This window comes from Daphnia magna, linkage group LG7 (genome assembly GCF_020631705.1).
Source record: "Daphnia magna isolate NIES linkage group LG7, ASM2063170v1.1, whole genome shotgun sequence".
In the NCBI taxonomy this organism is placed as follows: domain Eukaryota; kingdom Metazoa; phylum Arthropoda; class Branchiopoda; order Diplostraca; family Daphniidae; genus Daphnia; species Daphnia magna.
This window is the reverse complement of record NC_059188.1, coordinates 12,504,445-12,517,189: the sequence shown is the minus strand read 5'-3', so window position 1 is coordinate 12,517,189 and position 12,745 is coordinate 12,504,445. Positions and strand designations below refer to the sequence as shown.

The 12,745-nt window shown below is 38.8% G+C and overlaps 2 protein-coding genes and 2 long non-coding RNA genes across 45 annotated transcripts; 2 read left to right on the top strand and 2 right to left on the bottom strand.

Annotated features, from left to right (window-relative positions):
• Positions 1 to 283: 283 nt before the first annotated feature.
• Positions 284 to 5,287, bottom strand: LOC116928066. 40 transcript variants are annotated; one of them, XR_006649836.1, is made up of 14 exons: positions 4,928 to 5,286; positions 4,809 to 4,868; positions 4,703 to 4,727; positions 4,547 to 4,644; positions 4,165 to 4,382; positions 3,905 to 4,100; positions 2,664 to 3,836; positions 2,469 to 2,596; positions 1,666 to 2,389; positions 1,495 to 1,608; positions 824 to 1,017; positions 649 to 760; positions 437 to 585; positions 284 to 354 (listed from the first exon to the last, which is right to left on the bottom strand). It is a non-coding gene; the product is annotated as an uncharacterized LOC116928066 (long non-coding RNA). The 40 variants fall into 40 exon arrangements; XR_006649839.1 differs by having other exon boundaries at positions 4,809 to 4,865; XR_006649841.1 differs by having other exon boundaries at positions 4,945 to 5,286.
• Positions 1,072 to 1,575, top strand: LOC116928068. The gene is made up of 3 exons (XR_004396944.2): positions 1,072 to 1,199; positions 1,291 to 1,364; positions 1,434 to 1,575. It is a non-coding gene; the product is annotated as an uncharacterized LOC116928068 (long non-coding RNA).
• A 728-nt stretch (positions 5,288 to 6,015) lies between the features above and the next one.
• On the top strand, positions 6,016 to 8,096 carry LOC116928055 (protein-lysine N-methyltransferase EEF2KMT). 3 transcript variants are annotated; one of them, XR_006649806.1, is made up of 7 exons: positions 6,016 to 6,230; positions 6,325 to 6,501; positions 6,578 to 6,763; positions 6,842 to 7,142; positions 7,219 to 7,371; positions 7,655 to 7,927; positions 8,006 to 8,096. XR_006649806.1 is itself a non-coding variant. In XM_045177414.1 (6 exons), the coding sequence occupies exons 1-6, from the start codon at positions 6,168 to 6,170 to the stop codon at positions 7,840 to 7,842; spliced, it is 1,068 nt and encodes a 355-aa protein (XP_045033349.1). In that variant the 5' UTR covers positions 6,016 to 6,167; the 3' UTR covers positions 7,843 to 8,096. The 3 variants fall into 3 exon arrangements, 2 of the variants coding, with proteins under 2 accessions (XP_045033349.1, XP_032791020.2); XM_045177414.1 differs by having other exon boundaries at positions 7,655 to 8,096; XM_032935129.2 differs by lacking the exons at positions 7,655 to 7,927; positions 8,006 to 8,096 and adding an exon at positions 7,489 to 7,601 and having other exon boundaries at positions 6,019 to 6,230.
• A 2,090-nt stretch (positions 8,097 to 10,186) lies between these two features.
• Positions 10,187 to 12,734, bottom strand: LOC116928044 (chromobox protein homolog 2). The gene is made up of 4 exons (XM_045177413.1): positions 12,403 to 12,734; positions 12,220 to 12,263; positions 12,087 to 12,149; positions 10,187 to 11,807 (listed from the first exon to the last, which is right to left on the bottom strand). Exons 1-4 carry the CDS (start codon positions 12,469 to 12,471, stop codon positions 10,460 to 10,462), a joined length of 1,524 nt encoding a protein of 507 aa, XP_045033348.1. The 5' UTR covers positions 12,472 to 12,734; the 3' UTR covers positions 10,187 to 10,459.
• Positions 12,735 to 12,745: the final 11 nt, after the last annotated feature.

Below are 12,745 nucleotides of genomic sequence, written 5' to 3'. Positions count from 1 at the left end.
TTTTGAATATAAAACGTTATTTAATACAAAATTTTTATTTTATAATTAATTCCTAATTATTTCACTAAATTTCAATCAGCCAATTATCCCTTTTTTACCACCCCAAGTAACATGTTTACTTTTTGTTTAAACCACAGTTGACAAAGAATTTTTGTAGATTCAAGTTTTTAAGTGAACTTAAGTGTGAAAGATTTCGAATGATCAGTAAAGAACAATGATAAGACAAAAATCATCTTGAACTTTTCTGTTTCTTGTGCACACAAATAAATAACCAATGCAAGGATGACACTGGAAATCTTTTATTTACACTGATAACAGAACATCAGCAACACTCCTCTCTGCCACAGAATGATCCTGCAACCACCAGAGCATATCAGGTAACACCAAAGATCTGACGTACAAAACTTTAACTGTTAATAATAAATTGGAAAATCACCTGATGGTACCTGATAAAATCTAAGAGATCTTGCTTGTGAAAAAGATTATAAAGAACTGCTCTTTTCATGTATCAGCTTCGGTACAAGCATTGGCGTACTTCACTAACGGAGAAGAAAAACGTGCTGGTAAAGCCAAGTCATGCTCCTCCTTTTAATAAATAAAAATATGTGTGGTACAATGCTTCTTTGAATAGAATTTTTGACACAATACCTTTAACAACTTAGCATGGATTTCATCCACAAAATCCAGCTTCGGTACAAGCATTGGTGTACTTCACTAACGGAGAAGAAAAACGTGCTGGTAAAGCCAAGTCATGCTCCTCCTTTTAATAAATAAAAATATGTGTGGTACAATGCTTCTTTGAATAGAATTTTTGACACAATACCTTTAACAACTTAGCATGGATTTCATCCACAAAATCCAGGTCAAGACACAAATCGGCTTTGAAATTTCAGTGGGGACCACGTTATTTAGAGCTACCTTCCTCAACGCGACGCCACGCGAAATAGAACAGCTGATAGAATAACTAACATAATGGCCGGCCAAATGATTTGGGTTAGTCATTTCTCCCCTAGATGTCTAGGGGATATAAAAAGTCGAGCTTATTTTATCGGGCTTATTTTTTAATCTGATTGGGACCGTATTTTCTACTAGATGGCGAGGACCAGTGACAGTACTTTTCAAAATAATGGGTAAAAATTGAGTTTGCCAAACAGTTCGTCTGCTTAGGAAATAGTTAAGAGTCGCTTTGACGTAAGTACGTAAGTGAGAACTATTAAAAGGAAATTGGTTTTTATAATTTAAATGGCAATAAGGAAGCAAAATTAATGTTTTCTCTACTGATTTGACAAGGTACAAGTAAAGTAGTGTGGCTTTATGAGAAACCAAGATCCCTTTTGCAAATGGATAGAGACTATACTGAACAGGTATATGTCTACTAACACATTGTGTTCTCATCTGATTGATTATAGTTTATTTTTAAATCTTACTATTAGGTTTCCCAGATTGATAATTCTAGGGAATTGAAAGAGATTGCACTCATAAAATTTTTCAAACCTTTTCGTTGCAAAAACTCTTCATTTGGCTTTTGTAGTTATATAATAGTTGTCCAACTTGTGGGAACCAATTGCGGCACTGCCGTGGTTAACTGCAGCTAGTTGTATTTGTAGTCTGTGAAAAGAAAATTAATACAATCATTATGAAACTAAAAATAGCAAACTTGTGTACCCTTGAATTTAAGTTAATGTGTGATTAATTGAAAATAGATTAATAGTTAGCCTTCCAATGATATCCCAGAACTTGAGGACCCCCACGTCCCCTTTCCGGACAGCGCACTCACCACCTTTAACTGCTGATCACAGTAGGGGCATGACCCCATACGGGCTTATTACGAGTCAAGGGGAAACAGGGCCACAGAAAAGAAGGGAGCCCAGATATGCACTTCAATTTATTAAAATTTTAAAATTTCATCTTCGGGACAAATCAGCGACCAACGGTGATGTAAAGGTAGCTTTTTTTGAAAATGCAGCATCTCTATCCGCGTACAATTTATTTTGTAGCTGAAAATAATGTTTTAGGATTTTGTTTGTTTTATTGTAACACCGCAGACGTCGGCCATTTCTGTCTGTCAAATTCCCTGTCCTCTGTAAATTGTTATTATTTAAGGAGTCACACTATCGAGCGCTAGATGGCGTCGTCGTATCCTCCCTCTCCTGATTGGCCCTAATCGGCACGTGATCAGAAAGGATTCTGATTGGCTTTATTAGCAAATCCTCTCGCCTTCATAGGGAAGATTGAAGTTTACTGGCCTTAACCATTTAGTAGGCCATGCTTTATCAAGGTAAAATCTATTTCCCCCCCGGCAGCCGGGGGGCACAAATGTCAAAATTTGCTATTTCCCCCCGGCAACCAGGTGGCACTGTGGTAGAGTTACTGTCTATGATTTGCCCTGCTATATCGAAAGTGATGACATCTGTTTTAGACTAAGAGGAAAAAGAAACACGATAATTAAGTTATCTTATATTCTATACCTCTTCTATGTAATGTAGAAATACACCTTTGTTTTGTCCGGGATGGAACTAAATGTCGTTTTTCTTTGACTCGACGTCTGCCAACGTCAATCAAGAAGGCAAGACCAGTTGTATCGTATCCAGCACGCCTAGTCCGAATACAAGAATTTGCAGTTTCGAGTGATTGTATCTTTTTAGCTAAAATCCTAGATTTACCTAGGCATCCTGTAAGCTCCGTGGGATTACACCATGTCACTGTCAGCCGGTGGTCAATAGACAATTTTGACTTTTGCTCCCCCCGGCAGCCGGGGGGAAATAGGTGTGACCCTTTATCAAAGTACACGTAAACGCCATCTAGTTTTTCTTCCTGAAACCCAACGAAAATAGATTTTACTTTTAAATCAGTATAATTCTTGCTTTTAACTTTTAAGTGCTTGAACTTTACTAGCCAAACATAGTTGATTCCAGTTTTAAATATAAAAACCTAGAATATCAACTATTAGTTGCAAGACGAGAAGCTAAACATTGTAGCTAAAACTGTCGTTGCTCGTAGGGTCAGCCTGTACTGTTGATAGCAAAAAAAAACACGGAATAAAAGCTACGACACCTTAACACATGCAAGAAAAACATTTGAAATTGTTAGAATAATACAGCTCATTTTCTACTTTTTCAAATTGTCGCGAAAATTTCCCGGAATTAGCCAGTGTTTTCGGAAATAGAGGTCCCATAACAAAACGAATAGGATTTTCGTGATCCTTATCAAATTTGGGGTTGGATTGACGTGTTTTTAGCGAAAAGTCGGATTTGACCAAAATCGCGACTTTTCATCAACTAGTTCAGAGGCGTTTTCCGGGTTCCTTGCTGTCTCTGGGAATTCCCAGAGAGAAAGCCAGATTGCGCGGATAAATCTAAGGAAAATCGCGTTCCTAAGTCCTAGCAGAAGAAAAGTATGTTCCGCCTTTGCCATTGGTTAATACAGTTTTTTTTTTTTTTTTTTTTTTCACTTTTTGACAGCTTATTTCAACTGCTATTGCCTAAGAAAAAAGTGCAATAGCTTTCGGAAACCAAGAAAGGTAATTGTTTAAACAAAAATAAGTAATTGCTACTCCTACCGGTAACCAAATTAAATACACTGCAGCTTCTTCCTAGTTCAGCTGTACCACATAATTTATTGTTATTCTAACTTACTTTAGTTTGTTAGGTGGTAGGTTTGGTAGGTGTAACGTTTGTCACCGATTCACGTACCGCCTTTCCGAATATGTAGCAAACACGGTCGACATTATGGCACACACGCGGTATTAATCGGGCGTAGGTAGCTAGATCATTCCAGTTTGGTTGTGTATGATCAGAGCTCAGTGCTACGCAATAGCTATAACTACGGCAATCTCCCTGCAGGGAAGAGAAGAATCTTCATAAAACTCCGCCAAAAAAACGTCTAAATTGCGAAGTTCTTCTACCTTAACACCGACAGCGCGAATAGGCAGGAGCGTGGCGACAACTGGTTGCGACTGAACGGTTCTTCCAGGAGAAAAAGCTTTTATACAAATTGACAAACCAAGACCAGGAACAAATGACATTCCAGTAATTCTGCGAGCAGACCCAGCTCGCAAACTAAGGATCTCACTTCATCTTTATGGGCGTTTGTTGGGAAAACTTGCAAAAAGAGTAAAGATCTTACTGTAATGCCAAAACACAGGTAACATCTTAATGCAATTACCTTTAAGAGGTTCTACTACACGACCGTGTAGGCTCAACTAAAGAACCATTTCGGAATCGTTATGTTGTTGTCTTTAAGGCATCAGCGCACGAAGAAGCCATATGCGAAGTGAACTCATGCATGCATAACAAATTCCCGGCAGTGGAAGACCGCAAGTAAAGATTGCTGGGTCGTATAGTGGGGCATCCGCTGCGTAAACTGGGATGCCCCACTGGTACCTGTTCAAAAGTAATGTAAAATTCATATTTGACTAACCATTTCAGAAACTTGACCCTAAACATATGTAAACACTTGATGTTTTCAAAAGTTAAGTTTAACAATAACATTAAGCAAAAAACGCCAACTAAAAAATGTCTGATTTGTTTTGGGTTTCAATGTTTACCTCCTGAAATTATAATTGCTCAATAGCATAGTAGAAGCAGAAGAGCAGCTGGGGTTTCAAGGGCTTAAATATCAGATTCCACGAATTATTCTCCGACTCTGCAATCAATAAACTAAAATATAAATCTTATAATTGACTTTTCAGAACATCTATCACCCATCCTTTCTTGATGTGTGTCTGCCTGAAGTTGAAGATTGTTGGATCAATCTTCCCTTATGAAAATAATACATCTGAAGTAATATATCATATCGTTTCATTTTACCAATTTGCCAAACGAGTAACGAGAAACAAATGTATAGTCCTCCAAATTTAGTTTTTCCTGCTAATTTAAGAATACCAAAAAAGTCCCTTTATTAATATAATTACACATTTATTAAATACCTTAAACATGTTTTTACAATCTTTCCAATGACATTTGGTTGGCATGCACACTGCAGGGCTGCGGATAGGAACTGCACCTAAAAATATGAAAACATCTTCTGACAGCAAATAAAAACTGAAAGAAATAACATACAAATTAGCAAATATACTGTACTGTACCATTCAAATGACGTCTAGTGAAAATCAATCTTCAGACAATCGTGTGTGTCGTAAAAAACAGTGCCCTTATGGGAAGCCAAATGTCAACAAATCCAACTTGGTCTCCGCGAGACAGTCTCGAAAGGTCGAGACCGTCACCGCTACATCCCAGTGGGACTATCCCGGCCCTCTGATTGGTTCTCTCCCTCTCCTCACCCTTTAGCCCCTCCACCCCTTCTGCTTGTGGTGTGTGGCCTGTTGCGTGTGTGGAGTAGTCGGGCTGCCGCCTTCATTTGTTTGTTTTTCATGTTTATTTATTATTATTTATGTTTACATTTATTGTTTCTAGCTTACTATTTCGTTAATAAACTATTTATACCTTTATTATATCGTTTTTAATTTTATAGCACAGGAATAAATTTAATATTGGTGTGTTTTCATTACAACTATTGTGAATTGTCATCCACGGGCAATTGGGTTGGTGCGGGTCGGAGAAAAAAGGTTCCAAAACCCGATTTTGGGAGAATCGGGAAAACTATATGTCCAAAGGTTTTAATAATTATAGGAATGGATAAATCTTGATAAGGTCTATCCAATTCTGCAAAAATATTGCTTAGGGTGTACTAATTAGGAAAGTAAACCGCTTCGCCATTTTTCGGGTAGGTCAGTGCGGTTTAGCGGGTCAAAGGTACCCCCCCCCCCCTTTAAAAATACGTAATATTTCAATAATTTGTTGCGGGAAACTATAAGGCAAAAATTAAAAAAAATTCAGGAGCTATCCATTTCTGTGAAATAATAAACAAAAAAATTTGGGGCAAAAAGTTGTTTGCAAAAAGTTTTTGCGCTCTAGATATATACTACGTTCAGTAGACTCGACCCTTCGAGACCGTCTCGCAGAGACCAAGTTGATATTCTAACTGCTAGATGTCACGAATTAAAATAGTCTGCAGACGTCTTTCAAACATGTACTGTTTTAAAACTCTGAAATAAATTTAGTTGAAGCTGCGGTTGAAGCATGGTAGAAGTGATTTTGGGCTTCTTTGATAACCCAATAATTCTGTAAAACGCAAGTTTAGCAGTATTTCATCTAATCCTCGTAAAAATGCTGCAAAAATTCACAAACAGTTTTTTTGCTAGAACACCGATCTCGAAACTAGATTGGCAGGTGATTCCTGAATGCACATAGCGTGGTGCAATTATATGTTCTTATAAGCTCAATTACCTTTTGATGTACTTATAACTTTTGAGTTCTTAAGCAGTTGATCGACGAAAATCTAAGTCAAAGCTCTGAGTTAGATCTACTAAATGGAAATGAAGATCAGATGTTCCACTGTCAAGAAAATATTCTGAATGCTACAGTGAATCATCCTCTCAATTTGAAATATCCACTGCCAGAAATTTATATTCATAGCTTCCTCAAAGCCCTTATCAATAAGGTATCACACAAGGGTGTCTATTTTTAACTATAAACATTTTTGAAAGCAACCTATAATTGTTTTTTTAATGCATCAGGTGGAAAAATACCCGTGTGAAATTCACTACCAAGTTTTGGAAAAGTATACCAACCTAGTATGTAAAAATCTGTCTGATATAGAATCTGGGTATCGAACATTTATAATTGATGAGAGCACAAGCATTAGTCTGAAAGAAAACATCAGCATCATATCAGATGGTACCACAGGGCTCTGCACATGGCAGGTAACAAAAAAATTAAAAAATGTGTATCTGACTTTTTGTGCAGAAGTATTTCAGTCCATTTACACTTTTTTCTCCCAGGCGGCTTTTCATTTGGCTGAATGGTGTATTGCAAACCGCGAAAGGATTAGCGGGATGGCGGTCATCGAACTCGGATCAGGGGCGGGCCTTGTTGGTCTTACATGCTATAAAATGTGCCAACCTCGATTTATAACTTTGACTGATTTTCACCCAAAAGTAATAGAGACGCTTCGTTACAACCTGAAAAATAATGAAGTAATCACATCACGAAGTGGTTCGTTGATTCAAGTTCAGGCGTTAGATTGGATGGAGTTTAGTAGAAATGGAAATGACTTAGAGGCAGATCTAATTGTAGCCTCAGGTAATTACTGTTAAAAAAATATATATATATATAAAATAATTATGAAAACATAAGTAATTGATGTCTAATATTCAAGACATCGTTTATGAAGAAGAGTTGATTCCCTTCCTGGTAGGAACACTTGTGAAATTACTTCAGCCAAAGCGTAATGTGAATAAGTTACCCTCTGCTATCATCGCCTGCACGGAGCGGAACGAAGAGACACTGGAGCGCTTTTTGTCCGAACTGGGTAAATATATATGCCGCTATATTGAATGCCTGTTTTGACACCTCGTTTTCTCCTCATTTATTTATTTCCACGAATATCACGATTTCGATCTCATTTTTCATCTTTCGTTTTTTGCAGCATGTCGTAGTCTCAAGTACGTGCATTTAGAGCATGCTCCAGTGGTTTTTGCCTGTGAACGGAATTATCCAGTTAGAATTTATGAAATAAAGCCCATTCTAAGTTGACTGTAAGTTTTTCCTTTTATTTATTTTTTTTTCTCTTCCCATTCAACCGTATATGACAGGAAGTCGGCCACCAAGAGGCAGACACAACACGATCAAAAAATTGACAACTGTGAAAGTAACGGACCTTTTCGTGTCGTCGTTTGCCAAGGAAAAAAAAATCTTCCAGCAAAATGAACGGCAAAAAAAAAAAATACTTCATGGCCGGCGCGGGTCGTATTACATAAGAACTGATGAATTAACGAGGTGAAAGTGTGCGCGGCATACTTTTATACGTGTAGCTAACCTACGTGTTATGACACACTAGCGCCGTCGAGCGCGCAAAAACCCATCAGGTATGGTTTCTGGCAGTTTGCCTGTCTTTGCTTTATAGTTCTTTGTCCGCGCCGTCTCTTTTTCTTTCTTATTTGCAGGAGCAGAGAACTTTTAAAGAGACAACAACTTTCCATGGGCCCTTTTCCGTTGTTGTCGTACAATCTTAGATTATACAACAGCTCTCTATCGCTCCCCTCTCTTTCACTCTCTTATGTCTTAAATGCTAATTGTAGGTATATAGCATTGAGCCAGCGAACCCTCAACTTTCTATTTTTGCCCGATTGTTACGTTGTTCGTCGGGCAAAAGTTTGATTTCTGTTTTCAGGGCTTATGCGTTCTAATCTGGTCGACAACGCCTCTGCAACAGGGGAAGATATGACGTCAGGCAACTACTTTTCGCTTAAATTATTTCAATCTTGCAAGATCAATGAAAGAAGGAGCAGATGGCTGGCACAAACGCTTTTTTTCTCTCTTTTTTTTAGAAGGTAGGGGGAATGACACACACGGCGAGAAAACAGCAGCGCCATCTGGTTTATGGTTCTATAATTCGACCAGGACTAAAATGGCGACACGGTGCAAACATAACAATCAAGATGGGAAAGGGATCTGAGATAGTCGTTGCCAGTTTTTTTTTTCGATAGTGGAAACAGGGAGGAAAAAAAAAAGGGTCGCTCTCTTTTGTATCATTTATGTGACCCCCGCCATGTACATGATTATGCGAAGGAAGGTTAAGAAAAGAGTAAAGATGCAGAGGCACTTATTGTTGGTGTAACCCCGAGGAACCCCCCTGCTAGAAAGCTTTCCCCTATTATACACGAACCAGTACGGGGGATCTTTGTACGTCGACTGTGTCTACATTCACACAGCTGCTTCTGGGGCCGCAAAACATTTATCTCGAATTTCTTGTGTACAGGCGCGCGTGCCCGATTCAGCACCTCCCCAGGTTTCTTTGATAATCAAAAGAACGGATGCATCTTTTCTTTGTAAACCAAATCATTCAAATCGGGGTTGGTTCTCATTGAAAATCAGCCGGAAGTTTTCGCTTAAAATTTGAGCCTACTAATCATCGAGTAGAATCTTTTTAATTTTACAGTAGAGATATAACTGTAGACACATTTTCGTAGACGAATACAGTACATAGGTAGATAGACAAAAGAAAAGACAGCTGGTAGGCTAGAGCTTGTTTTTTTTTCTCCCCTACAAGCAAAAAATCACCTATATTTAAACGGGGCGACACCCCCTTTTCGACCCCCCTCCCTCGAAAAAAAAAGTTGGGGCTTCCTCTTTTACCTTATGGAAAAAAAAATCATCTAGAAATTAACTAGATATATTCAATAATTAGATCGCTGGTCTACTATTAATAGGCGTGTTAACTTTACAAAGGTTAAATCGAAACATTACCCTGATGTTTTATGGGGGAAAGTTGACTTGGATCTTCTAATCAGGAAGAGTGACAAGCCCAACGGCGTTATTTGACATTAGTACCTACGTACTTTCTGTGGCCAACATCTTTTCATGTGTCAACATTATGGGGGAAGAAGGTACACTTGAATGACGTTAACAAGTTGATCAGCTGTTTTCTAGTACTTTCTTGAATATTATTTTCTCCCCCCCACACACAATGGTGGTCATACGAACATAAAATGAATTACCTGTTAAAATAATATACCTGCCTTTTTTATGTTATTCTAACAGTATCTCTTTTCAGACCCAATAACAAAAAAATGTATAGTAATTTTTTAATAGCCAAGAGATAAAGGAAAGATAAGGACATGAAAGAAACGAATTATTATTGTGTAGCGCTCACATACTGAGAGAAAATTTTTTTTTTACCTTTGTACAAATTTGACTTTATTCACCCTCTTTGAAAGAAAAAGAATTTCATAACAAGAAGTTATTTTTTTTTTTAGATAGGTAAGAGTAAGAAACTAAAATTGAAGATCCGATTTTTTGTTGTTGGGATAAGGACGAAAATGAAGGTGAAAAAAATTATTTTAAAATGTAACAGAGCTTTTCAGATACAAAAAAATAGAAAAAAAAAAAAACAGCGGAGTATACGGTCAAGCATTCGAGAAGGAAAAGAAACCAATGTTTCAAGTGAGGGTACAAAAAAGAAAAATATAGGCTATATGTATATAAATGTACAGACATACAAATACGTGGTGTTCTTTCATCCAATTTACGCCCCACTTTTGGCAATTTTGTTCGAATAAAGAAAATGTTTGTTTTGCCTTGTTGGTCAATGTAATTTTACAATTTAAATCTTTTTGGGATCGATAATTCAGTAATTCCGGAACAATCCGGTTTTATTAGGTTGCAAAGAGAAAAACATGGGTGGGCCATAACAGTCATCGTTTTCATTCCTTTGCTTTTCCATTCGTAACTCAACTGATATAATAACCATAATTAGGAGCAAAACATATTAAATCGCAAAAATAATTTTAAAGAAATATTGGAATTTCACAATTGATTTTTTTACGTCGTATAACACAACACTGCTCTGCTTTGCGTGAAAAAAAATTATTAATTAGAGATATTTTTGTTATTTTTCTTTATTTACCATCGGCCTCTGTTGCATTGTCGCTAGTGTTGCCATTGTCTGCACTGCCACTGGCGCCATTCGGCCTGTGACGGAAAAAACCAGACACAGTTTTGCACTCGCGAATGGTGACAGTCATCATGTTGACCGTCACGTCTGTGATGAAGATCTGGTCGACCAATGGGTTTTTACGGTGCCAATAGTCAAGACTTGGTGTCAAAAGGTGATCCGTCGATGAAGGTGCTGACTGCTTCCGACCATTAGGACCATGCCCGTTTTGGTTGACATTCTCCTGATCCGACAAACTTCCACCCGTCTGCTCGGAACGTTTCGACGAATTGAGGCTGCTACTGCTGCTCGGTGGATGAGCTGATTCTCCAGGTAAAGCAGGTGAAAGAACGGGTGCAGGTCTAGTAGGCGAAGTGGACCGACTTGCCGGCGAACTCGGTGAGTACTTGTTAGCACCACGTTGCAGTGACAGTAGCGCCATTTTAGCCGATTGCTCATCTTGTGACAACGATCGTTGCGGTGGTGTATTGTTGGTTGGCTGGTTGGATCTTTCCCGCCAGTCCAATCCTGGACGAGCCACTGCTTCTCCATTGGGCGATAATGAAATAGACAATGTGACGTGAGGCTCTTTGGTGATTGTGGCGGGGTTTCCTGCAACAGTCAAGGTAGCTGGGTCGGTAGGAGCACGTGTTGGTGTAGTAGGTGCCAGTCGAGGAACTTTGGCTGTAGGAGATAGTGGACTGTTTCCGTTTTGTCCGCTGGGGCTTCGTGGACTCCTGGACCGGTCTAGTGACGTCGTCGAAATGGTAACACCGACTCGGCCATTATCGCTAAGCACTTCGGCTTTCCTTTTGGTGCCAGACGAATCTTTTTTTTCTTCCTTTTCTTTCTCTTTTTCCTTGTCCTTTTTCTTTTCTTTAGTCAAATCAGATTTGTTTGTTTTCAAGTCGTTCGACGGCGTTTGAGACGAACTGACCGACCTTTCCACTCTGAAAGCCGATGCAATTTTAGGTCCAGCTGCCGTTGCTGCTGCTCGACAACTTGGGGGAGATGACAACGGTTTTTCTATCACTTTTTTCTCAGGCTCTTTAACTGTTATGGGTGCAGGGGGAGACGTAACAACTGGGGACGTAACAACCGGTTCCTTATCCGTTTCTTCTTCACTGCCACTGCTACTACTCGAACTGCTACTCGAGCCGGATTCACCGTCGTCTGAATCACCTTCAGAAGACGATGAGGTACTTAGCCGCCTATCACGATTCGATCTCCCACCGCTGCTTGATTGCTGCTGTAATTGCTGATCCGACTTTTTCTTTGGTCCTCTTTTGAATGTGGCTGCTTCTCGTTCTCGTCTTTTTTTTTTTTTAAACGGAAAGAAACAAATCATTAGCTGGAAATACTTGATTTCAGCTGTAGACGAGTTCAATTTTTGAAAACCTGTCACTTGCACTTCCTGCTTGTGCAACTGACAGCACGGTGACATTTGACAAACACACAAGGTGTTCTACATAAAATTTTGGTTTTTGTAGAGATTTTGAACACTAGTGTTTGTCAAGAATAGCGTAGAAAGATTGACACCACTAAAACCTATGTTTATTAGCTGCTCTTATGGAAGAATCAAACAAACATACCTTTCGAAGGCTTCTAGAAGACGCCCATCCAGTATGTTTTCTTCTGGTTCCCACGTATTGTGCCTGTAAACATAAAAAACCATTTTGTAATTAGTAATGCCAACTCGATCAATCATTTTGAATTGTGACTCACTTCGTGCTCCAACCTTTCCATTTCACCAAATACTCGGGGTGGCCCTGTTTTTGAGAAGACGACAAGAAAGGAAAATAAACAAGGCTGGTCAGAAATGTGTCATGCATGTGGGTTAGTAACCACTATCGCTGACATTTCCAAAAACTTCAAATCAAACATTTGCAAAAGAAATAATAGACTTGCCCTTCGAATTCTCTTTTTAAGAATTCGTTCGGCGGCGAACACCCTGTCTCCCACATTCGACAGCTCCATTTTGGAATCCAGTTTTGAGAATGTTTGAGGGAAACCGTTTGACAATATATCCAGTAAACTTCAAACGAGGCAATCAATCGTAATTTACACAAACACAGGAAGCCTAACGACAATAACGTCTTTCTTGTCTTTCTTTTTTTTTTTTTATCTCAGTTATCCGAGGGAAGTTTTTTCTTTTTCTTTTTCTTTTTTCCCGAGACACAGAAACACTAACGCACAACAAACACAACAACAGATGCGCGACTTGCGTTCCACACAACTGCCGACTGAGGGC